The 27,205-nt window shown below is 44.9% G+C and overlaps 1 protein-coding gene across 1 annotated transcript in view; it reads right to left on the bottom strand.

Annotated features, from left to right (window-relative positions):
• Positions 1 to 27,205, bottom strand: part of CENPE (centromere protein E) — a 691,519-nt gene that overhangs the window by 515,209 nt on the left and 149,105 nt on the right. Inside the window, 1 exon segment of the mRNA XM_029608709.1 lies at positions 8,575 to 8,736. Coding sequence (XP_029464569.1) covers positions 8,575 to 8,736 — 162 coding nt within the window.

Raw genomic sequence — 27,205 nt, 5'->3', positions numbered from 1 at the left:
GCTGCAAGTGAGAGAGCAGAAGTTCTCTACTTTGCGGTTTTGAGGTGACGCAAAGAGGTCTATTTGAGGGTAACCCCATTGTTGGAAGATCAAGTCCTCTATTGAGGGGTTGAGAGACCACTCGTGCGGTTGAAAGGTGAGACTTAGCTTGTCTGCCAACACATTGTCACTCCCGGCAAGTAGGTGGCCCTGAGATACATCAAGTGGGAGAGAGCCTCCACCCATATCTGAACAGCTTCTTGACACAGGAGGTAGGAGCCCGTGCCTCCCTGTTTGTTGATGTACCACATGGCCACCTGGTTGTCCGTCTCAATCAGGATGACTTGATTGGAGAGGCGATCCTGAAATACTCTCAAATCTGATTGCACGAAGCTCCAGGAAATTGATTTGGTGTTTGGCTTCCTCTGGAGACCAAGTTCCTTGTGTCTGCAGACTGGCCACATAGGCTCCCCAGCCAAGGTTGGAAGCATGGGTGGTGATAGTTATTTGAAGGTCTGGAGAGCCTGGAAGGGCAAGCCTTGGAGGAGATTGATCTGATTTTTTCCATCAGGTGAGAGACTTATGTAGTAAGTCGTGATGTGGACAATGGTCGACAGGGGCTAAATGCATTGAGTCCATTGTGACCATAGATTCCACTGCATGGCTCATGGTTAGGCGGGCTATTGGGGTGACCCGAATGGAGGACGTCATGTGTCCCAGTAGGATGAGAAAGCGGAGTGTAGTCATGTAGTGCTGAGACTGCAGCTGGTGTGCGAGAGAGATGAGAGTGAGAGCTCGTTGTCAAGTTAGAAAAGCTTTTGCCTGCAAAGTGTCCAAGTCTGCCCTAAGAATGATAAGGTTTGAGATTGGACTAAGCAGGATTTGTCGCAGTTGACGAGAAATCCTAGTGAAATCAGAGTGTGTAAGGTATGATGTAGGGACGACAGAGCAGTTTGCTGAGTGGGAGCCCCGATCAACCAATCGTCTAGATAGGGGTAGATGTGAACACCTTGAGTCCTGAGGAAGGCTGCAACTACTTCAAGACATTTTTTGAAGACTCGTAGTGCAGACGCAAGGCCGAATGGAAGCAATCGGTACTGATAGTGCTTGGGGCCTGTCAGAAATCTCAGGTATTTGCGATGAGATGGAGTTATCGCAATATGAGTGTATGCGTCCTGGAGGTCTAGAGAGCAGAGCCGGTCTCCTCTTTGTAGAAGAGGAAGAAGAGAACCCAAGATTACCAATTTGAACTTTTCTCGATGGAGGTACTTGTTGAGGGCACGTAGATCCAGAATTGGATGAACGCCTCCCGATTTTTTGGGGATTAGGAAGTACCGGGAATAGAACCCTAGGCCGTGCTGAGAGTAGGGTACTGGTTCTATTGCCTTAGACTGGAGAAGGAGGGAGACCTCCTGTTCCAGAAAGATGAGTGATCGGATGTTCTCCACGTCGGTAGAGGTGGGGAGTCCGGTGGGATGGAGAGAAAGTTGAGCTGATAACCTTGAGCGATTATCGCTAGGACCCACTGATCTGAGGTGATTGTGCCATTTCGAAAACAGGTGGCACTCAATCGACCTCCCACTGGTATATGAGGCAGTGGAAGCTGGCTGCTGCTCCCTATGCAGGAGTCAAAAACCGGAAGCAGGGCCAGACTGAGGAGCTGCTTGCGGCTTTTGTTTTCGTTATCTGACGAGACTGGGTTTTTTTAAATGGTCTCGTAGAGCGAATTCTAGCCGGTGGCGGGTAGGATTTTTTCAGACGGAAGAAGGACTTCTTAGTATCTTTCCGGAAAGGCTGTTTGGAGGAGTACTCAGAAGGCATCAGAGAGAGCTGTCTTAGGGTCTCATGATGGTTCTTGAGTTCCGCCACAGTTTGTTGAATCTGCTCGCCGAACAGATTGTCTCCTACACAGGGCAGGATAGATAATCTGTCTTGTACTTCAGGGCGAAGGTCCGAAGACTTGAACCAGGTCCATCTTCTTGCCGAGATAGCAGCTGCAGATACCCTGGTAGCAGTCTCAAAGATATCGAAAGATGATCTTATCTCATGCTTGCCTGCCTCAAAACCCTTGTTTACTAGGGTTTGGAGCTGATCTTGAAATTGCTAATGCAGGGAGTCTGTCAAGTCTTGTATCTGCTTAAATAAGACCCTGTTGTATTGGGTCATATAGAGCTGATAAGAGGCGATCTGGAAGATGAGCATTGAGCCCTGGAAGACGTGGCGACCAATGGCATCTAGTAATGTTCTTTGCCTGGGGGAAAAGCAGTGAGGGGTTTTAATCTCTTTGCCCTCTTTTGGGCAGATTCTACAATCACACATTGTGATCCAATTGAGGTTTTTGAAAACCTGGGGTTCACTGTACCAAATAAGTGGTGTCAGCCTGTTGACTGGAGCAACAGAGCCAGGGTGTTCCCAGTTCTTTTCGAGAAGATCCAGAAGAACTTGGTGAATAGGGATGGAGGTTATTTCCTTGGGAGCATCCAGGAATTGCAATAGCTCCATCATTTGATGCTTGTCATCTTGTTCAGTCTATAATTGGAAGGGAACCAATTCAGACATTTCCTTCACAAAATTTATGAAGGATAGATCCTCTGGAGGAGAACGCTTTCTGCTTTCAGTAGGAGGTGGTGGTGAAGGTAGGTCATCGGTGTCTTGTGAAGAATCATCAGTCCAGGTATCGTAGGGATCAGCACCTGCCCCTCTAGGAGCCAGAGGGGGACGGGACGGTGAATCCCTGAAGGTCCTGGTTTAGGCTCCGAAAGAATAATTGGAGGCACCGATGAAGGTATCGAAGGAACTGGTGCAGGCATCGTGGGCATCGATGGAGGGATGCGAACGGTGTTTCTCCTCCCGATGACAAGGGAAGTGGAGAGGGCATCGGAGCCATCTGTGACCCGGGATCCATCGGTGGAAAAGTGGCAATGAGCGCTTCCATCCTCGAGAGCAGCGTTGCCAACGCTGTCTGAATCAGGTCAGTTCCATGATCAGTACCTGTGTTGGTGCCGGAGGAACTTGGAGTCGATGCATCGCCTTGTCGATGGCCTCCTGAAACCTCCGGTCCAGTTCTCCTCGGAGACCTGGAGCAAGCAGCCCCGGCTCCGGGACAGAAGAAGGAGGCAGAGGCATAGCTGGAGGGACCACTGTTAAAGGTTGAGCCGCGGCTCCCGATCCCCTATTGGGTGAGGGTTGCGTCGGTGACCCGGTCGCCGAAAAGGTCAGTGCCTTTTCTGGACGGGGTTTCTTCGAAGGCAGCTCGAACGATGGCGAGGTCGATGATTGCGCTCCCTCGAAGGTCCGAGACTTCCAATGTCGGTGACGATGTTTCTCTCTGCGATCCCCTCGGTCCTGAGGAAGAGTAGAGGTGGTTGAAGGCCGAGAAGTCGTTGATGCCGGATGGTCACTGGTCGATACTGGTGTGAAGTTGACAGTGCCAGTTCTGATGACATCGATGCAATAGACAGCATCGGGGTTTGAGCACAGAAGAGAAGTTCCATCTTCTCCATTCTGGCCTTGCGACCTTTTGGTGTCATTAGGGCACATTTGGTGCAGGTCAGGACATCATGCTCACATCTGAGACACATTACACAGACTTTATGAGGGTCTGTAATGGACATGGTGCGATTGCAGTCCGGGCACAGACGGAACCCCGAAGCCATGGCCATGAAAAATTTGAGCCGCGGTACAGTCGATGGCCAGTAGGCTGCGAGGGCCAAACTCGGCGGGAATCAACCGAAAACGGATAGAAAAAAACAAAACAAAACAAAAAACTTACTTCTCTGTGGAGCTCCTTAACCACGTGGCTACTGCTGCATGGAAAAAAGAAGACTGAAGGGGGACCCCTGCTGCTGCAGGTTTAGTGCCATGCTGGGCATGCCCAGTAGGGGCCAGTCAAAGTTCTAGAAATTTTGACAAAAGTGTTCAGTGATTGGGCTCCATCCTATGATGTCACCCATATATGAAGACTACCATCCTGCTTGTCCTGTGAGAACTTATCAATTGTCTTCTTAATATCCAAGTTATGAGGGCCAAAGATTTTATATTTTGATAAAGACATTTGCTGGCTCTGCATGATCAGGTAGAGAATTCCCTAGAGTGGTTTCCTGAAAGTAAACTTCTAAAGAACATTCCTCCAATAAAGGAAGACAGACAATTTACCAGAAGAATCAAGATGCCCGACATCCTGTGATTCACCCCCCACCCTACAGACCAGATTAAAATGGAGCTGGAGATGGGGGGGGGGGGGGGGTATCATTCAGCCTTCAATAGTGATGAGAAAAGGGAAGACTAGCACCTAGTCCAGTGTGTCCTCTTCACCCCTCTGGTTACTCCTATAGACAGACCTTCACAAGGTGAAGCAGTACAGAATGGAATTCAGGAAAAGCTGGGAGGGAAGACATGGATGGACAATGCATTGAGCAGTCCACCAGCCCCAAAAGCTTCCTTATACTCTGGTAGAAGAGTAGTCCTCTCAACTCAGTTGTGAGGTGGCAGACAGATGTCTCCAGACTTGCTGACCCCTGGATGACACTACCAACAGCACAGTAGGAATCTACAAGAGAGCCTAGAAAGCAGTGGAGGATGCCAGCAGGTTGAGCAAGACAATCACTGGTGTCAGAGTATTTTGTATTTAAAAATGTTTATATTTGCCTATCACAATACAACATAAAAACATTTATTCACAAATGCATTAAAAATAGATAAAACAGCCCTCAATTCCAATAGAAATAAAAGGGAAACTGATAAATCAGGGGAAGGTAGGCTTAGGAATTACTGGTACCCCCTGTGAATAACTAGGTCCAATTTCCAGAGTACTCATTTTACTGCTAGTATAGGTCCAGTGAAATTTGCCATTTCTCCTCTGCTCTAATCTTAGAATGTTTTCCTATGGGAGATCTGGGCAGTTTTACAAAAGGAGTTCTGTCACAGATATGTTACTCGGCTTTGTAGTTAAACTGCTCAGTCTACCATTAAGTTGAAGTCAGGATGTAATATTAAACAATGAAAGCCTGCAGAAATGTGAAGATAAAATTGCCATGCTACAAGCAAATGTCATTAGGGATAGTAAAGTCCCTCAAAATAAATGAGACCTTAGAAAATGTCAGTAGGAAAAGGAAAGGAAAATTAGTTTCTTACCTGATAATTTTCGTTCCTGTAGTACCAAGGATCAGTCCAGACTGCTGGGTTATGTCTCCCTTCCAGCAGATGGAGTCAGAGAGAAACCGAAAAGGCACCTCCCATATACCCTGGTGTGTCACCTGTGATCCCTCAGTATAATCGATATCAAAGCAGAATAAATATAATATAGGATAACAACCAATGACTAGACCAATTTGAAGAAGAATCACTGAAACAAAGAACTACTGAACCAAGAATGAACTGTTGATAACAAAACAATGAAACATCTGACAAGATGCCCTGATAAAATCTGTAAAGGAGAAAACTGACAGAATCAGACAAGCGGGACTTGTACGCATTGGGCGGGCATCTGGACTGATCCTTGGTACTACAGGAACGAAAATTATCAGGTAAGAAACTAATTTTCCTTTCCCTGTACGTACCAAGATCAGTCCAGACTGCTGGGATGTACCCGCTAAGAATGATTGCTTGAATACTTGTGGTCCCTCCCGATGCAGCCACCGTGAAACACGGGACCGTGTCGGGGGACTCTGTAAAAAATGAACATTTATTCACTTGTGGAGTTGCCAGTCTCACTCCTTCGAACTTAATAAATATAAACCTGTTTTCAGAACGGGTGGAATTGAAAACTTCAAGGTCCACCCCACGTTCCAAGTGGCCAAGTCATCCAGCACTCAAGGCTGGATCTGGCGACGTCCGGAAGCAGGAACTTGAGATGAAATTGTTCTGACAACAGATTCCAGCGAGAGAGCAATGCACTCTGCAGTGGTCTCATGTGTGTGAATGCGCACAGTATCAGCTCCAAGGTCGAAGCCATAGAGCCGAGAACCTGGAGATAGTCCCAGACCCTTGGCACTCTGGTTTGCAACAGGAGTCACACTTGGGCGCGCAACTTGTGGATCCTCTGCTCTGAAAGGAAAACCTTACCCAGGCGAGTATCGAAACGGGCCCCCAGAAACTCCAGAATTTGAGACTGAGACAGGTGACTCTTGGCTAGGTTGACAACCCATCCCAGAGAGCGTAGTAGCAGGAGCACAGATGCCACTGCCTGAGAGCACTGCTGTTCTTTCACCTGAATTAGCCAGTTGTCCAAGTAGGGATGGACTAAGACCCCGTTCCTCTCTCAGAGCCGCTTCCACCATGACCATTACTTTGGTGAAACTCCTCGGGCTTGTTACCAGGCCAAAGGCAGGGTGCAAAACTGAAAATGTTGATCAAGAATCAAAAATCTGAGAAACCGCTGAATATCCCTGCAGATCCCTATATGGAAGTATGCCTCTGTTAGATCCAGAGATGCCAGGAACTCTCCCTTTTGCACCATCGCAATCATGGGCTGAAGGGTTTCCATATGAAACCGGGGCACCCTCAGGGCTCGGTTGACATGTTTCAAGTCCATGATTGGTCTGAAACTTTCTTCCTTCTTCGGTACCACGAAATAAATTGAGTACCTCCCTTGACCCTGCTCCTGGATGAGGACCGGCAAGATGGCCCCAAGCTCCTGGAGTCTTTGAAGAGTCTGTTGTACAACTTATTGCTTTGCAGGAGAACCGCAGGGCGACATCAGGAACAGGTATCTTAGTGGGCAAGCAAACTAACGCGTAACTTTCACGGGTCACGCTTAAAACCCACTGGTCCGACGTGATGTGGGCCTACGACTGGTAGAAAAGAGCCAATCGGCGCCTGATGTGTGGAACCAAGGAGTGGGCCAGTGGTATCTCATTGTGTAGACTTAAAACTGCCGACACCTTGGGAGGTACCCTCCCTGGCTGGTCTGTGGCCACGAAAGAAATGAGACTAAGAATGTGTCCTTCCCGAGGGCTGGCATTGACCCTGCTCTGACGAAAACGTCGCTGACTCCAGTAGCTAGGACGAGTCAGGAAACACTTGGGAGCTCGCAGTTTGTCTTCCGGGAGCTTATGCACCTTATCATCCCCCAGATTCTTAATCAGGTGTTCCAGGTACTCCCCAAAAAGGAGCTTCCCTTTAAATGCAAGGGCCTCGAGCTGAGCCTTCGACACGTCAGCCGACCAATTACGGAGACATAAGAGCCTGCGAACCGAAACCGCTGAGGCCATATTCCTGGAGGAAGTGCGAAGGTCATACAGGGCGTCTGTGCCGTACGCCACGGCTGCCTCCAATCTCTCCACCTGCTACGCCTCTGGGGGCGAGAGGTCGTGGGCACTTTGCAACTGTTGCACCCACCGGAGGCTTGCCCGCAGCATATAACTGCTGTAGACAGCTGCCAAGAGTCGAGACCTCCAGTTTCCAATCCTGAAGATCTTTCAAAGCTGCTGTTCCGACAATGGGAATGGTGGTTCGGGGGGGGGTGTGTGTGTGTGTGTTTCCCCTCCCCCTTTCGCTGCCTCCTCCGCCACGCGAAAAGCACCCAAGATGGCCTCCGTTCCCACGCTAAATGGGAATGGGTCGGCCCGAGGCTCAAACGCAGCCGCAAACGGTCCTGCAGAGGCTTGTGAGCTGGGAACTACCATCAGAGCGCCGGAGGGTCCTTCCCCTCCGTGGAGTCAGGCATGGCAAATTCCTGCCGCGGTGCGGGAGTCTCTCCCCACACACGAAGCACCAGCTGCCACAGAGCATAGGGAAAGCATGGCAAGGCATGCCAGAAGCGCCTACAGACACCTTGGGGGAAGGGGGGGGGGGGGGGGGGGGGGGGGAACGGCGAACCTAGACAAAACAATTTACTGCCCAAAGCGCAATGCCTCATACGGGCAACAGTCCTGCAACAAGGAGGGCCCGTGTCCTCTGGCCGTCTGCTGTCCGTTCTTTAAAAGTTTTTGGGTTTTTTTTAACTCACTGTTCGCTGCAGGGAAGGGAAACACAGGGGGAAATCCCTGAGGATTGGAGAGTGGAGAGGGAACTGGTCTCCCAGCTATCACCCCTGGCGCACAAAGAAGCACAGGTTTGGAGTCACCAACCTCTGTTCGTTCCTGCCTTGAACCAGGGGGAAAATAGTCCCACCAGGACCTCCCAACTCCCTGAGAGACAATTACTCTCTTTCCCAGAAGTTCTTTCTACTTTTCTTGGCTCAGGTACAGAACCACAGGTTTTGCACCACTTCCATCTGCTGGAGACAGAGAAATACTGAAGAGTCACAGGTGGCACACCAATTATGAGATTCAACGAAATTGCCTAATTCGGAATGGTTCGGGAGAACCGAAAAACTATTTAATTTTTTCCGAAATTTCGGTAAAATAATTTTTGCTTTAGTGCGCACTAATTCTGCCACAGTGTGCAGTAAAGCAAATATCACAGCCCATGAAAAAAAACCTCGAACCGCAGGAAAAACGAAATTCCCGCGGGGGGGGGGAAGCCCCCGAAACGAAGCAAGACACGAAATTTGATCTCAAAGCACATCTCTACTAAATAGATGTCATCCCCCTGTTTTTTTTTTTTAAATCAAACCCTGTTCTGGTGTTTGATTTACAATAAGTTTAGTCTTACCCTAAGATCTTGATCTGACACATGGGAAGAAGGGATGACAAGAAGTCTAGCCAAGTTGCGCATTCTATCTTCTTTTTCCATTTTAAGTAATTTTATTTCTGACAACAGCTGGGCATGTTCTTCTTTTGCGATGTCTTCCTTTTGTCGTGCCTCAGAGGAAGCCTACACATTAAAGAAGGTATCTATTTACTTCACTTGTGGCATTTTAAAAGACCAGATAAATATAAGAATCTAACATTTGCATAAACATGACATTAAAGTGCCTAGCAACCAATTTAGTATTCTGGAACAATGCATTTCTGCTTATCAATATCATTAATAAACAACTGGCAGAAGTCTAAACAAATAGGAAAAACTTTAAACCAGAGTATAATCACATTACTCTGGAGAAATTAAGACCTTTGTGTTTGCTGAGATTTCTAATTTTACAGAGATCTTTTTGTTTACCCAATAAGATATCCTCTCTCATGCAGTCCTTGAATTGATAGACAGTTGGCAGCCTTACTCCAGCTGTGCACTGAAGTTTCCGGAAGCCCCAGACTAAACAGTTTAGTCTGCCATATATTCCAAAGTGAGGCTTGGATTACATACTCCCCCATCTCCACAAAGTTTTAATTTGGCAACATTTTGTATTGGCATTATTGAGGAAGCCAGTGGTTTACAGTGCCAGCTCAAGTGAGACTAACCCACAATTCTTTAGGAGTTTCTCGGTTTTGGCAGGAAGTACTAAAACCATATGCGCTAGGACCCGCTCCCAACTTTACCCATCTTTTTATGCACAGCCTAACCTGATCCTCCTCAGACACATGTCTAGATAATGTTAAGTGTATGAATCTTATTTTACCTGTTGGTCATTTAGAACATAAGAACATAAGAAATTGCCATGCTGGGTCAGACCAAGGGTCCATCAAGCCCAGCATCCTGTTTCCAACAGAGGCCAAAACCAGGCCAGAAGAACCTGGCAATTACCCAAACACTAAGAAGAACCCATGCTACTGATGCAATTAATAGCAGTGGCTATTCCCTAAGTATAATTGATTAATAGCCATTAATGGACTTCATCTCCAAGAACTTATCCAAACCTTTTTTGAACCCAGCTACACTAACTGCACTAACCACCTCCTCTGGCAACAAATTCCAGAGCTTTATTGTGCGTTGAGTGAAAAAGTATTTTCTCCGATTAGTCTTAAATGTGTTAGTTGCTAACTTCATGGAATGCCCCTTAGTCCTTCTATTATTCGAAAGTGTAAATAACCGAGTCACATCTACTCGTTCAAGACCTCTCATTATCTTAAAGACCTCTATCATATCACCCCTCAGCCGTCTCTTCTCCAAGCTGAACAGCCTTAACCTCTTCAGTCTTTCCTCATAGGGGAGCTGTTCCATCACCTTTATCATTTTGGTTGCCCTTCTCTGTACCTTCTCCATCGCAACTATATCTTTTTTGAGATGCAGCGACCAGAATTGTACACAGTTTTCAAGGTGCGGTCTCACCATGGAGCGATACAGAGGCATTATGACATTTTCCGGTCTATTAACCATTCCCTTCCTAATAATTCCTAACATTCTATTTGCTTTTTTGACTGCTGCAGCACACTGAGCCGATGATTTTAAAGTATTATCCACTATGATGCCTAGATCTTTTTCCTGGGTGGTAGCTCCTAATATGGAACCTAATATCATGTAACTACGGCAAGGGTTATTTTTCCCTATATGCAACACCTTGCACTTGTCCACATTAAATTTCATCTGCCATTTGGATGCCCAATCTTCCAGTCTTGCAAGGTCCTCCTGTAATCTATCACAGTCTGCTTGTGATTTAACTACTCTGAATAATTTTGTATCATCCGCAAATTTGATAACCTCACTCGTCTTATTCCTTTCCAGATCATTTATATATATATATATATATATATATATATATATATATATATTGAAAAGCACCGGTCCAAGTACAGATCCCTGAGGCACTCCACTGTTTACCCTTTTCCACTGAGAAAATTGACCATTTAATCCTACTCTCTGTTTCCTGTCTTTTAACCAGTTTGTAATCCAAGAAAGGACATCGCCTCCTATCCCATGACTTTTTAGTTTTCGTAGAAGCCTCTCATGAGGGACTTTGTCAAACACCTTCTGAAAATTCATGCATTTCCACTGCATTTGCATGTTGTGAGCGCTATTAGTTTCGGGGAGGGTTGGCCGCGTGTTTTCGACGCGCTATTACCCCTTGCTGTATAAGGTGTAAAAATAGCGTGACAGCTTTAGGTTTCTCATTAATAACAGACAATTCAACACACAAAGCGGGACACTCTCTCGATCTCACCTTCATCAACCACACTCAAATACCTTGGGTCAGATCAGTTTTTGATTCATTCCAACATTAAATTCCTTAAACCACAAATGAAACTAAATCATAACCCGATAGAATTCAAGTACCGTCCACCCTATAATATTGAAAAACTAAAAGACAAACTAGAGGAAAAACTTACAAATATTGACTACAAAAACTGCAGCTCCGCAACGGAAGCATGGCTCGACTCAACCAAAAAGATAGCAGATGAAATAAACCCCAAACTAATGTGTAAAAAAGAAGCAAAACAAGATAATCCCTGGCACAACGAAAAAGTAAGACACAAAAAGAACTCAGGAAAATAGAAAAAAAAAATGGAGAAAGCTCAAAACAACCGAAACCCTAACCAAATTCAGAAAACGTCTTGCCTTTTCCAAACATTTAATCCTGACAGTTAAAAAAGAATACTACAGCAACAAAATTGAAAAGTTCGCTAACAACCCAAGACCCTTATTCTCCATAGTAGAAAATCTCACCAATGACAAACAAGAATCACCCCAAAGTCTACCAGAATCAAAATGCAACAAAATAGCTAAATTCTTCAGTGACAAAATTAAAAACTTAAGATCCAAACTTCCAAACACCACCAAACAAGAAATTAAATTGCAAAAAAGAGACATTACTCAATGGTCTTCATTCATTGAAATATCAGAGCTAGAAGGAGAATCCATACTAAAAAATCTAAACCCAGCTCCACACAAAATTGATACAATACCAACATTCGACATCAAAAACGCAGCCAACACAGTCTCCCCAAACTTAGCTAAGATTAAAAACCTATCCCTAAAGGAAGGAACAATTCCAGATATACTAAAAGGTGCAATTATAAAACCAATCATAGAAAAAAATACAGTGACCCCTGATCCTGAATAACTATCGCCCAGTCTCAAATCTTGCCTTATTAGCCAAATTAATAGAAAAAAAACTTTACAGAAACAACTAACGGAACACCTTGATAACAACGTACTATATCCATCATAACATGAATTTCGCAAACACTACAGTTCCGAGACACTACTCCTCTCACTTACAGACTTCCTAAGAGGTTTTGACAGTGGAAAACAATACATTCTAATAATGTTAGACCTATCAGCAGCCTTTGACACAGTAAACCATAAAATTCTACTAAGACTAGAAGAAATTGGACTACACAAAACAAATTGGTTCAACTCATATCTAAATAATACGTTCTTTCCATTTCAGATCAACAGCACACTGTCAGACAAATTCAATCTTGAAACAGGAGTACCGCAGGGATCAGCATTGTCCACTACCATTATGCCATCTACTAGCAGGATTAGGAATCAAACATTACATCTATGAAGATGATATTCAATTAATTATACCAATTGACGACACAATAGAATAAACATTAAACCTAGCTAACATATACCTAGACATCATAAAACAAATATTAAACCAAATGGAACTCGTGATTAACATTGAAAAAACGGAATTTCTACACTTAGAAAGAAAAAATATCGAAATCATTCAAACCCCAATAATACTCACACAACCAGAAAATAGAACTAGCGAAAAAAGTACGGAACTTTGGAATAATGGACCCTGAAATTAATCTAACACAACACATATTGCTAAAAGTAAAAGAAGGCTACGCTAAACTCATGATCCTCAGAAAACTTAAACTGCTATAACTCTTGCAGATTTCAGAACAGTGCTTCAGGCACTAGTTTTCGCCAGTACCGATTACTGTAATGCACTTTTACTAGGACTCCCAAATACAACAATAAGACCACTTCAAATTCTACAAAACACAGCAGCTAGAATACTAACTGGAAAAAGAAGAAGAGACCATATAACAAACTCTGGCCGAACTTCACTGGCTACCCATAGAACAAAGGATAAAATAAAAAGCAGTGAATAAACAAAGACTGGTGGCTGAAAGGAATCAGTAAGTTTTTGCTTGGGACATTGCCTTTTTTTTTAAAGTATTGGGGCAAAGTTAACTATTTGGGATTATTTATTTATTGTGTTTGTGCTTTTATTAATCAGTAAGGCAGTGAACAAACAAGTTAGACTATTTTTAAATAGTCAGTCAATAAGGCAGCGTGTTTATTTTTAAAAGTCTGTAAGGCAGCTAGTAAGCAGAACGGAGTGCTTGTATTTAAAAAAAAAAAAACCCCAAAACCCAAAAAGTAGCCAGAAGCTAGAAATAAGCTAGGAGCAGTGTATACCTAAGTAAAAAGGTTGAAAAGTTCAGTTCAGTTACTCAGCTTGGAAAGGTGTTTAGGTAGTGTGATTTGGTTTGAATAGGTACCAACATTTGTTAATCAAAAGAGCAGTGAGTCACTCTGACTGACTAACTGAAGTTAGACTGATTGTATTTCCCAACCCTCCCACCCCGCGCCCATCCACCCCTAGCTCATATTTATAGGCAGGTGCCACTTTCACAAAAAAAAAAAACAAAAAAAAAAAAACACACTTTATTGAGAGTTTGATCAGACCCCTGTAGGCCACTACCAGACATATAGTGAATTCACTAATACATTTAAAGGACGTTAGACATTCCTACTCCCATAGCAACCTAAAACTTAACTAGGAACTGATCAAAATTGAGATGAAGGCAGATGTCCAGCAGCAAGAGGGGGGCTTTCCAGTCTTTTGCATAGAGTGTCACATGTATTTATTTATTTATTTAACAGTTTTTTATACCGACCTTCATAGTAAATTTACCATATCAGATCGGTTTACAATTTAACAAGGGAAAAACTAGAGTAACAGATTCACGTAAACCAAAGATAACAATAAGTAGGAATAAGTCAAAGTTACAATCAACAGGGGGAGAGAACTTGGATGCTTGTAACAAGCTGGAAAGAAGATAGGCCGGTAAAAATTTTTACCATAGAGTGTACAAGTTAAAAACTTAAGGACGGTGCTTTAACCTGAATGTCTCAGAGTCCATTTATTTTTTCTTTGAGAAACGGAGTGCCAGACCGGGTAGGAATGAAGGCCAACTAGTGATTGTCTGGTGGTTCAGGGAAGGCTTGTTGAAAGAGCCAGGTTTTAAGACTTTTTCTGAAAGATAAAAGGCATGGCTCCAGTCTGAGGTTTGATGGGATACTGTTCCAGATCGATGGGCCTGCTATCGAAAAGGCTCTGTCTTTGGTTATAGCGAGGCGTGTGGCTTTAGTAGGGGGAACATTAAGAGTGCCTTTGTAAATGTCTCTAGTTGGTCTGATAGAAGAGTAGAGTTTGAAAGGTATTTCCAGGTCAAGTTGAAGTTGATGATGGATGGTTTTGTGGATTAAGGTAATCGATTTGTATAGAATTCTGTAATTTACTGGTAACCAGTGTAGTTTCCTGAGAATTGGTGATATGTGATCGTAGCGGCTGGTACTGGTTAACAATCTTGCTGCCGCATTTTGAATCATCTGCAGAGGTTTAGTAGCGGATTTGGGAAGTCCTAGTAGAAGTGCGCTGCAGTAGTCTATTTTGGTGAACAGTAGCGCTTGGAGGACTGTCCTGAAGTCGTGGAAGAATAAGAGAGGTTTAAGTCGTTTTAGAACCTGTAATCTGTAAAAGCAGTCTTTCATTGTAGTATTGACCATTTTCCTTAGGTTTAGTCGGTTATCTAGAATCACCCCAAGATCTCTAACCTGCTTACATGTGATGTGAGAGTCGAGTGGTGTAGGTTGGTGGATATTGTTGTCATTGAGGAGATGAGGAGAAGCTCTGTCTTAGAAGCGTTAAGGACCAAGTTTAAACTGTTGAGTAGATTGGTGATGGAAAGTAGGCAGTTATTCCAATGGGTGAGCGCTTTTGAGATTGATTCTGTTATGGGGATTAGAATCTGTACGTCGTCTGCGTACAGATAATGAATTAGGTTGAGATCTGTTAACATTTGGCAGAGGGGGAGGAGGTATATGTTGAAGAGGGTTGGGGATAAAGAAGATCCTTGTGGTACGCCAAGATTAGATTTTGTTAGGGGTGACTCTTTATTATTGATTTTGACTTTGTAAGTCCTATTGCTGAGGAAGGACTTGAACCAATTGTACGCAGATCCAGAGATGCCGATATCTGCTAGGCGATCCAACAGGATGGTGTGATTGACGGTGTCAAAAGCCGCCGAAATATCTAACAAGACTAGTAAGAAGGAGTGTCCTTTATCTAACCCCATAATAATATGGTCTGTTAGTGAGATGAGGAGGGTTTCAGTGTTGCGTGATTTACGGAAACCATATTGCGAAGGGTATAAGATCTTGTGGTCTTCCAGGTAGTCAGAAAGCTGTGTGTTTACCAGTTTCTCCGTTAGTTTAGCGACGAAAGGGAGGTTAGAGATGGGTCTGAAATTTGCTGGTACATTTGGGTCCAAATTGTGTTTCTTGAGGAGGGGCTTGAGTGAAGCGGTTTTTAGGATGTCTGGGTAGCTTCCTTGGGATAGGAGGCTGTTTATTATGCTGGTCAGAGGTCCTGAGATCAAGTTTGGGATGAGAAGCAGGAATCTCGATGGGATATTGTCAGCTGGATGGCTAGCAGGTTTCAATTTTTTTAGAAGGGATTCAATCTCTTTGGTGGAGATTGATTCGAAACAGTCAAATTTGGGTCTATTTAGAGAATTGGAATTCTCACCTGACTTGATGGGAGTTGTATTAGTAGGAAGGAGGGCGAGGGTATTTAAGATCTTCTGTTGGAAGTAGGAAGCGAGTTCGATAGCTTTTGAGAGAGCTTGTTCATCTGGAATAGGTGGTGAGGTTGATTTAGTGATTTGTGATACGTAAGCGAAAAGGGCCTGAGCATCATATTGAAAATGGTGTATTTTGTTTGCATAGTATTCCTTCTTTTTCTGTAGAATGGCGGTCCTGTAGTGATTTAAGAGTCCCTTGTATGATGAGAGGGTTGTTTTGTTTGGGGTTTTGCGCCATCTATTTTCTTTCTGGCGTAAGTCCTGTTTCATTTGTTTCAGTTCCGAGCAGAACCAAGGTTGGTTTCCCTTTTTTGTTGGGTTGATTGATTTGGAGATTAATGGACACCATTTGTTTGCGACTGTTTCTGTAATCTTTTGCCAAGAGGATAGAGCTGAGTCAGGATTAGCTAGGTCTAGGTTGGAGAATTCTTTGGATAGCTGATCGCCGAGTATGTCAGAAGGACATGCTTTCCTATATTGAATGGTACAGGTGTGTGGAGAGGTGTGTGTCTGTTTGTGTGTGGAAAAGGAAGATTCTATTAGGAAATGATCTGACCAAGGGATTGGGGTACAGGAAGGTTCTGTTGTGCAAGTGAAATTAGAATTGATGAATATTTGATCCAGGGTGTGACCAGCTTTATGTGTGGGGTTGTTGATGGTCTGAGTGAATCCCATTGCGCCGAGGGTGGTGAGGAGAGCTTCACAGTTGGTAGAGCGAGGAATTGCATTCGTGTGGAGGTTGAAATCCCCCATAATTATTGTTGGAAGGTCTGCATTAATATGTTTCACTATGGATTCTACGAGGGGTGATGGGTCCGTTTCTAGAACTCCCGGGGGAGCGTAGACTAACAGAATTTGTAGGTGTTTAGATTTGACTAGACCCAATTCTAATTTGGATTCTGTCTTGATAGTATGAGCGGTCAATCTGAGTTCTTTCTTTGTGGCTAGAAGAAGTCCGCCTCCTCTTTTTTTGAGTCTGTGGAAGGTGAAGATGTCGTATGTCTGAATTGGTAGTTGATTGGTTAAGGCAATGTCCGAGTTTTTTAACCAGGTTTCTGTGATGGCACAGATGTCTGGGTTGCTATCCAAGAGGTAATCATTGAGGATGTGTGTCTTCTTAGTTAAGGATTGCGCATTGATGAGAGTTACTGAGAGTAGCGTGAGGCCTAGAAGTTGATTCAATGGTGATGTCGTAATGGGGATGATTCTGTATGTTTTGTATGATGTATGATTTTTTACCCACCGGTGAGAAGTTGTACGTGTGCATGCAAAGAGCTCCTGTCTCTCAGAGAACGAGTCCAATCTCTGGAGGCTAGAGTGGCAGACCTGGAGGAGCTGAGGCAGACAAAGAGGTATATAGATGAGAACTTCAGGAACATAGTAGCCAAGTCCCAACTTCAGACTGGCAGCCTTTGTGCTGCCTTGGAGGAAGAAGGTTTCATGATTGGAAAGCATTAACCTGGTGTAGCAGGAAAGGATCCTGTAGCAAGGACCTGCGTCTCCAGGTGATGCACTGTCCTTTCGTACCGAGGATATCTCCCCAAGGCCTACTGCCCAGGAGGGAAGGGTTAGGTTGGCCGTCATAGTTGGTGATTCGATTATTAGGAATGTAGACAGCTGAGTGGCTGGTTGGTGTGAGGATCGCCTGGTAACATGCCTACCTGGTGCGAAGGTGGCGGACCTCATGCATCACCTATATAGGATTTTAGACAGTGCTGGGGAGGAGCCGGCTGTCGTGGTACATGTGGGCACCAACGACATAGGAAAATGTGGGAGGGAGGTTCTGGAAGCCAAATTTAGGCTCTTAGGTAGAAAGCTTAAATCCAGAATCTCCAGGGTAGCATTCTCTAAAATGCTTGCTGTTCCACGCGCAGGTCACCAGAGGCAGGCAGAGCTCCGGAGTCTCAATGTGTGGATGAGACAATGGTGCAAGGAAGAGGGATTCAGTTTTGTTAGGAACTGGGGAACCTTTTGGGGAAGGGGGAGTCTCTTCCGAAGGGATGGGCTCCACCTTAACCAGGGTGGAACCAGACTGCTGGCACTAACCTTTAAAAAGGAGATAGAGCAGCTTTTAAACTAGAACAAAGGGGAAAGCAGACAGTCACTCAGCAGTGCATGATTCGGAGAGAGGTATCTTCAAAGGATACTAATGATGCATTAGAATTAGGGCATCCCGACAGTGAGGTTCCAATAATAAGAAAAGTAGTCCAAATGCCTGTAACTAAAAACTCACATGAGCTAAAAAATTCTAACTTATCCCTATTAATTAAAAAGCAGAATGAAAATACAAACAAAAAACAAACTTTGAAATGTTTGTATGCTAATGCCAGAAGTCTAAAAAGTAAGATGGGAGAATTAGAATGTATAGCAGTGAATGACGACAGACTTAATTGGCATCTCAGAGACATGGTGGAAGGAGGACAACCAATGGGACAGTGCTATACCGGGGTACAAATTATATCGCAATGACAGAGAGGAGCACCCGGGAGGCGGTGTGGTGCTTTATGTCTGGGATGGCATAGAGTCCACAGGATAAACATCCTGCATGAGACTAAATGCACAATTGAATCTTTATGGGTAGAAATCCTTTGTGTGTCGGGAAAGACTATAGTGATAGGAGTATATTACCGTCCACCTGGTCAAGATGGTGAGACTGACAGTGAAATGCTAAGAGAAATTAGGGAAGCTAACCAAATTGGTAGTGCGGTAATAATGGGAGACTTCAATTACCCCAATATTGACTGGGCAAATGTATCATCAGGACACGCTAGAGAGATAACGTTCCTGGACGGAATAAATGATAGCTTTATGGAGCAATTGGTTCAGGAACCGACGAGAGAGGGAGCAATTTTAGATCTAATTCTCAGTGGAGAACAGGATTTGGTGAGAAAGGTAACTGTGGTGGGGGTCGCTTGGCAATAGTGATCATAATATGATCAAATTTGATTTAATGACTGGAAGGGGGACAGTAAGCAAATACACGGCTCTTGTGCTAAACTTTCAAAAGGAAAACTTTGATAAAATGAGAAAAATAGTTTAAAAAAACTGAAGGAGAAGCTACAAAAGTAAAAAGTGTGCAAGAGACGTGGTCATTGTTAAAAAATACCATCCTAGAAGCACAATCCAGATGTATTCCACACATTAAGAAAGGTGGAAAGAAGGCAAAACGATTACCAGCATGGTTAAAAGGGGAGATGAAAGAAGCTATTTTAGCCAAAAGATCTTCATTCAAAAATTGGAAGAAGGATCCAACAGAAGAAAATAGGATAATGCATAAACATTGGCAAGTTAAATGTAAGATACTGATAAGACAGGCTAAGAGAGAATTTGAAAAGAAGTTGGCCGTAGAGGCTAAAACTCACAGTAAAAACTTTTTAAAATGTATCTGAAGCAGAAAGCCTGTGAGGGAGTCAGTTGGACCGTTAGATGATCGAGGGGTTAAAGGGGCACTGAGAAGATAAGGCCATCACAGAAAGATTAAATGATTTCTTTTCTTCGGTGTTTACCGAAGAGGATATTGGGGAGGTACCCATACTGGAGAAGGTTTTCATGGGTTATGATTCAGATGGACTGAACCAAATCACAGTGAACCTAGAAGATATGGTAGACCTGATTGACAAACTGAAGAGTAGTAAATCACTTGGACCGGATGGTATACACCCCAGAGTTCTGAAGGAACTAAAAAATGAAATTTCAGACCCATTAGTAAAAATTTGTTACCTATCATTAAAATCATCCATTGTACCTGAAGACTGGAGGATAGCTAATGTAACCCCCATATTTAAAAAGGGCTCCAGGGGCGATCCGGGAAACTACAGACCGGTTAGCCTGACTTCAGTACCAGGAAAAATAGTGGAAAGTGTTCTAAACATCAAAATCACAGAACATATAGAAAGACATGGTTTAATGGAACAAAGTCAGCATGGCTTTACCCAAGGCAAGTCTTGCCTCACATATCTGCTTCACTTTTTTGAAGGAGTTAATAAACATGTGGATAAAATTGAACCGGTAGATGTAGTGTACTTGGATTTTTCAGAAGGCATTTGACAAAGTTCCTCATGAGAGGCTTCTAGGAAAAATAAAAAGTCATGGGATAGGTGGCGATGTCCTTTCGTGGATTACAAACTGGCTAAAAGACAGGAAACAGTAGGATTAAATGGACAATTTTCTCAGTGGAAGGGAGTGGGCAGTGGAGTGCCTCAGGGATCTGTATAGGGACCCTTACTTTTCAATATATTTATAAATGATCTGGAAAGAAATACGACAAGTGAGGTAAGCAAATTTGCAGATGATACAAAATTGTTCAGAGTAGTTAAATCACAAGCAGATTGTGATAAATTGCAGGAAGACTTTGTGAGGCTGGAAAATTTGGCATCGAAATGGCAGATGAAATTTAATGTGGACAAGTGCAAGGTGATGCATATAGGGAAAAATAACCCATGCTATAGTTACACAATGTTAGGTTCCATATTAGGTGCTACTACCCAAGAAAGAGATCTCGGCGTCAATGGATAACACATTGAAATCGTCGGTTCAATGTGCTGCGGCAGTCAAAAAAGCAAACAGAATGTTGGGAATTATGAGAAAGGGAATGGTGAATAAAACGGAAAATGTCATAATGCCTTCTGTATCGCTCCATGGTGAGACCGCACCTTGAATACTGTACAATTCTGGTCGCATCTCAAAAAAGATATAATTGCGATGGAGAAGGTACAGAGAAGAGCTATCAAAATGATAAGGGGAATGGAACAGCTCCCCTATGAGGAAAGACTAAAGAGGTTAGGACTTTTCAGCTTGGAGAAGAGACTGCTGTGGGGGATATGATAGAGGTGTTTAATATCATGAGATGTCTAGAACGGGTCGATGTGAATCGGTTTTTTACTTTTTCAGATAATAGAAAGACTAGGGGGCACTCCATGAAATTAGCATATGGCACATTTAAAACTAATCGGAGAAAGTTCTTTTTCACTCATCGCACAATTAAACTCTGGAATTTGTTGCCAGAAGATGTAGTTAGTGCAGTTAGTATAGCTGTGTTTAAAAAAAGGATTGGATAAGTTCTTGGAGAAGTCCATTACTTGCTATTAATTTAGTTGACTTAGATAATAACCACCGCTTTACTAGCAACGGTAACATGGAATAGACTTAGTTTTTGGGTACTTGCAAGGTTCTTATGGCCTGGATTGGCCACTGTTGGAAACGGGATGCTGGGCTTGATGGACCCTTGGTCTGACCCAGTATGGCATGTTCTTATATTCTTACCATACATAAACTAATACATGATGAAAAAGCGGACTGGCTAAACACTGCACTATGGGTACACGTCCCACATAGGAACCTTCGTTCAGCAAACAAAGCTCTCTTAACCATTCCCTCAGTCAAGACAGCGAGACTAATCCAGGTAAGAGAAAGGGCATTGTTTTTAGCAGGACCCACACTCTGGAACACAATGCAATGCCTTTGGAGACCAGATTACAGAGAGACCCCAAAACATTCAAGAGAAGTCTAAAGACATGGCTTTTTAAACAAGCCTTTTATAAAGAGACCGGAGAATAGAAAATATACTGGAATAAACAGAAGAGCACCAGCACTATTCTCAAAAATGTGCATTACAATATTTTATCAAATTTAGCACACAACTAAAGTAATAAAACACAAGAAATGATTTTTTTTTACCTGTAAAGTACCTTCCAGGTGCACCTGGCCAGAACCTACATCACTAAACATTTATGCGTATTTTGATGATTTAATGTAACCGAAACTTAATGGCACCTGTTAGAATGTACTATAGTACGCTTACTCCAACATTACTTATGTGCCTACATGTAACCGTTGCGATGGTATATATCTTAGCGATGGTACAGAAAAGATTTTAAATAAATAAATAAAATTATCGCCGCCAAATGTTTTATCAATTGCTCCAAGTCTTCTCCAAACAAAATCTTTGCCCTTAAAAGGCAACGCCCCTAGTTGAGCCTTCAACGGGTTGGCCACTGACCAGTTTCGCAACCACAGAAGTCTCCTAGCTGATACAGAAGACATCAAAGTTCTAGAAGAGGTGCGAATAAGGTCATACAATGCATCAGCCCCATAAGCTACCGTGGCCTCCAGCCATTCCGCCTGTTTAGATTCCTGGGGCGACAAATCCCTGTTACTTTGCATCTGTTGTACCCATATTAAACTGGCTCGGAGCATAAAGCTGCTGCAGACAACCATGCAGATATTAAGAGCAGACATCTCAAAGATCATTTTAAGATGTACCTCAATCTTCATGTCCTGCAAATCCTTTAGGGCTGCTAAGCCTGCCACCAGAATGGTGGTCATCACTGCTGAGACCGAAGCATCCATCTTCGGCACCAAGAGCTCCAGGATGTCTTCAGGCAGAGAATAGAGCTTGTCCATGGCTCTGTCAAATTTAAGGCCAGTCTCCGGAATATCCCACTCCCTGACCACCAGCTCATTAACGGACTTGTGAAAAGGGAAAGTCTTGGCTGGACCCCTCAAGCCAGTCATAACCGGATCTACATCCTCCTGGTCAAGATGGGCTTGCGAAATAAATTCCTAATTCAGCCAGAACTGGCGGAATCAAGGGCCCCAGGTTCCTCTTTGAAAAAAGCGAACCACCTTGGGATCATCGCCTTCCATTGCCTGAATCTTTCCTGTGTCCTCCTCCGGATCCTGCGGAAAATGAGAAGTTTCCGCATTGGGAGAACCACCCCCAGACGGCAGGTCCCAATCTGAATCCTCCGAGGAACCCTCCTCGGCGGCCCCAGACCCAGAAGGACCAAGGGCTCTCCGGACCCTAGTGGCCCCTACAGCCCCATAAATCTGGGTCTCTTTTTGGGAGGGAGGTTTGACTTTCTCTGCTAAGCACCAGACTGCTCTTCGGCCTGACGGGCTAAAAAGGCTTGGTGCATAAGCACCACAAATTCTGGCAAGAAGGGGGAAGAACCTTGTAAATCCTCCTCCAGAGAAGCCTCTGCCATGGAAAAATCAGCGGGAGAGAGAGAACAGGAGAGAGATCCTCCTCCCACTGCTGCACGCTGTGATTTAGCCAAGAATCCAAAATGGCCACCTCGGCCTTCCGCACAGCAGCTCCAGACCCGCCAAACCCCCACTGTGAGGAAGAAGCAGCCACAGTCCCTGCTGAATTGCCTTCTTCGCCGGAGAGGCATCGATGACAGTGGCCGACCCGAGAAAGGTGCATGGCACTTTCTCTCCACAAGCAGCATATCTGCCGGCCCCCAGCATGGCTGCAATCGGCTGACCACATGGCACACTGCAGAACCGGCACATACCCAGGAGACTCCCCCAAAGAAAGCCTGTACACCGAAAGCCTACCTCCCTGAAAACTGTCTGCCATGAACGGGAAACAGCTCCGATAAGCTAACAGGGAAAAAAACCCCCCAAAAAACAGACTTCCCTTCTCTCTCTCCCCCCCCCCCCCCCCCGGCCCCGCCAATAACTTTAGCAACCAGTTACAAAAACAGCTTATCTGAAGGCTTCTCTTCAGGCTCCTGAGGTGAGGGAACTGGACTACCAATTGTTACCCCTGGCAAGGATCAGTGCACATCCATGAGCATTGGAAGGTTCCCCAAGCCCTGCTCATTCTCTAAAACTAGGTACAGAACTGCAGGGTTTTGCACCTTCTCCATCTGCTGGAGACAGAGAATTACTGAGGAGCTGCAGGTGGCACACAGGGTTAAGAGGCAGTGTCTGCAAACATTTCTCTGTCTCCATCTGCTGGAAGGAGGCAAAACCCAGGGGGCGAGTTCCTTCTGAAGTATGACATGGTGGGCGGACAAAGCCCACGATAGACATGGGGGAGAGGTCTCCAGGAGCCAACTGAAGTTTAGATGGTACCTCTCACAGATGATAGTAAGGACCCAGCAGTCCGACATGATCTTTTCCCAGCGATGGGTGAAGCTCAAGAGCCTGCCTCTGACCGGGGAATCCGATGTCACAGGTACGGTCAATTGATCTTCGCTCCCTTGCCACCAGTCAAAAGCCTGTGGCTGAGGCTTGTTGGGGGGCTGTTTGAGGCCTGGGCACCTGCTGTTGGCAAGGGTGGCCCCTGGAGATTGTGGTTATATTGAGTCGTATCAAGCTGATAGGCAGCGACGCAGGCCACCAGCATGGTGCCTTGAAAGACTTTCCTGCCCAGGACATCGAGCTCCCTATGCTCACAACCCGGAGGGACAGAGGCATGGGTGCGGGAGTGCTGGGCCTTTTTTTTTTTTAAAGCGGACTCCGCGACCACCAACTGGTGCAGGTGCCGCTTGTCAATCCCCACAGCCTGCTGCACCAAGTATGTGGCGTCGGCCTTTCTATTGACGGGGGAAATAGAAATGGGGTGCTCCCACATGCGGAGGAGGTGGTCTTTAAAAATAATGTGTATAGGAACTGCCACAATCTCCTTAGAGTGAACTGGAGCACTTCCAGCATCTTATGCTGCGCATCCTCCTCTGTAAGCATCTGAAAAGGAATGGCTTCAGCCATGCCCCGAACAAACCCCGCAAAGGACAAGTCCTCGGGGGGGGGGGGGGGGGGGGGGGGGGGGGGGGGGGGGGGGGGGGGGGGGGGGGGGGGGGGGGGGGGGGGGGGGGGGGGGACGGACGACCAGCACCGTTCCTCTGGTGGAGAAGGCACAGAGAGGGGGTTGTTCGAATAAACAGAGGACGAATCCATGAAGTAATCAACCCAAGGATCGTAAGGCCCCTCCTCATTGGGAGGAGGATGCCGTGGGTGAAACCCTTGAGGGGTATCAAGCCTGGGCTCCAATGGCTTTGGAGGCCTCGAAGGCGCTCTAAGTATCGACGGTTCCCCAGGTATCGGGGGGACCAGAGGCCTTGGTAGGCTGGAAGGACCTGGCAAGGGCTCAGGGAACTGTGGTCTGGGAACACAGTACTGGCCATATCTTCCTCCTCTGAGGACCCGAGAATCGGGATCACTCTGGTGGGGAGTATTGGTGGGGGAACAGATGGTCCCTCTGGCACCGGCTGTGTCGGAAGGGTGCCCACAACATCGTCCAGACACTCCAGCAGGGGTGCTAGCATTGAGGGTGGAGGCTCGGGCATCGGTATGGGGCCGGTGGCACTGGTAGCTCAATGCTCTGGAAAGCCTTAAGAACCGCAGACTGCACCCTGCAATCTAACTCCTCCTGAAAGTCCTGAATGGTCAGGACTGATGGAGGGGGGACGACCGGTGGTGATGCCCCGCTGGGCTGCCTGGGATGGAAGGACTGAGATCTATCAAAAGGTCGCTCCTCTTAAAGGGTCTAAACGAGCGTGGCATCTTCTTCTTATTCTCTGGTAATCGAAGAGCAGATGATTCACCCCACTCTCAAACAAGAGTGAGCCTTTAATGGGCAATTTCATTAGGTTAGCCTTGGAGGTCTATTCAGCCAACCAATTTCTCAACGATAACAGACGTCTGGCCGCTTGTTATCGAAGCCACTCTGGCCAAAGGGCAGACCAAATCGCAGCCGCTGGCTCCATAATTGCCCTGGAATTCACCCCAGAGTCAGCAACTTCTTGAGAGAGAATTAGAGAGAAGCGAGCTACTGGGGAACAAGAAGAAGCTATTTGCAAAGTCATTGCCACTGCTGCAAATGCCTGCTTAAGCATAATTCCAATTCTATCATGATCATCCTTCAAGGCCGCTCCTCCTTCCACAGGAATAGTGTTCTGCTCTGAGACTGCACACACAAGTGCATCAACTTTCGGATACAAGGAGTATAGGCCTTCCAAAATATGACGCCCTTTGAAACTAGCCTCTGGGGCACCCCATTTAAGAGCAATCAATTATTGAATGGCCTCTCACTGCTTTATGCAAGGAAATCAAAATGGGATTTTTCTCTGGCTTAGTCACATCTGTCTGAGGACTCCGAGCATTTTCAAGGTCTGGGAAAACAAGAGCTGGTAGTTCATCTCTATGAAAGAACAATCACATAGTCCTATACGGTTCTAGTCCAGGAAAAATTTCACCATCCTTAAAAGTCAGGATCGGCATCATTTGTGCTATCCGGATCTCCATCGGACAGTCCCGCTCTAGGAGGATTCCAGCCTTTAACAGCAGGTCCAGGCAAGGACCATACTGGCAATTCTACATTGGGAACATTAGACAGGGCTGAGACGAGATTGCAAACACTAAAAAATTCTATCAGGAGGTACCTGAGGCGCATTCACTGAGCCACCGTCCCCTGCTCACGAATCAGTTAGGGGAGGTCCAAAATCAGGTGCCCACCTGAATAGTCTTTACCCAGACCAACATCCAGCTGGGAAGAACCAGGCCTAGGGAAATCTGATGAAGATTTCCCTAGGAGTTATTATTGACAACCATCTCAACTTAAAATACTTCAAACAAACAACAAAAGATGGCTTCTATAAATTACAGGTTCTGAAGAGAATCAAACCTCTCCTTCACCTGCGAGACTTCAGAACGGTACTTCAAGCAGTAATTTTTTCTAAGATAGACTATTGTAACTCTATCTTACTTGGACTCCCTTCCGCATCCAAACCCCTTCAGATGCTCCAGAACTCGGCTGCGAGAATTCTGACTAACACGAGGAGAAGAAATCACATATCCCCCATTCTGAAGAACTTACACTGGCTGCCAATACACTTTAGAATTATCCACAAATCCATCACCATCATCTACAAAGCTATCCAACACCATGCTATGCTTGACCTACAAATCCCACTCAGACGTCACATCTCCACTAGACCCATCAGAGAAGCTTATAAAGGATCACTTCTCGTCCCTCAAACCAAAGCTACTCACCATTTAACTTTTAGAGACCGAGCATTCTCCACAGCCGGACCATCAATATGGAATTCTATTCCCCCGGATCTGAGACAAGAACCATGCCTACCCACTTTCAGAAAAAGGCTCAAGACTTGGCTGTTTAAGCAAGCCTTCCCCAGATTCCGTTTGAATGACAACTACATCCCCTAAGAAGACTTCACAATATAATGTAAATATTTATTCCTTAACTGATCATTTTTCTTGCTCCAATTCTTCCCACAGTTAGACTTTACCCTGTTCTAATGTAACTTTACGACCTTCGCACTTGTTAATGTTCTGTTATTTGACTCACTCCCCCTGTTATATGTAAACCAGCATGATGTGATTTTTAATCATGAATGCCGGTATAGAAAAACTTTAAATAAATAAAGATAAGTCTCCCAGAGCTTCCAAACAGCACTGGCACAAAGTCAGTGGGCACTCCTGGCTGAGATGCCCCCGAATAAGAAAGGAAGTACAAAGAGAAAGGCCCTTAGGTTTCTTAGATATAGGCGCCATTAGGCTGGCAGTGTGCAGATCAGCGACCAGAGGCATGTGTTTATTGTTAAATTAATTAATTAATTAATTATTTTTTTTAAAGACGTCCCACACCTAGGCAGCCCTAGGATAGGCATTTTAAAACCGTAAGCACACAGGTAAGCTCAACTTGCGGGCACAAGTAAGCTGACGGCTACTTAAGGTGCTGCTTAACTTGGACGCACAGACTACTAGACCCGCTTAAGCATCCAAAAACTGGACGCACAACTTGGATGCATAGCTAGATACACGCACTGAACCAACAATTCTGTAGAGGGCAGCCTAAAGAAAGCATTTGAAACACCATTGAGGTC

The sequence above is a fragment of the Rhinatrema bivittatum genome, chromosome 1, assembly GCF_901001135.1.
Source record: "Rhinatrema bivittatum chromosome 1, aRhiBiv1.1, whole genome shotgun sequence".
Lineage (NCBI taxonomy): Eukaryota > Metazoa > Chordata > Amphibia > Gymnophiona > Rhinatrematidae > Rhinatrema > Rhinatrema bivittatum.
Note: the sequence above shows the minus strand (reverse complement) of the source record. Positions and strands in the feature narration are given on the sequence as shown.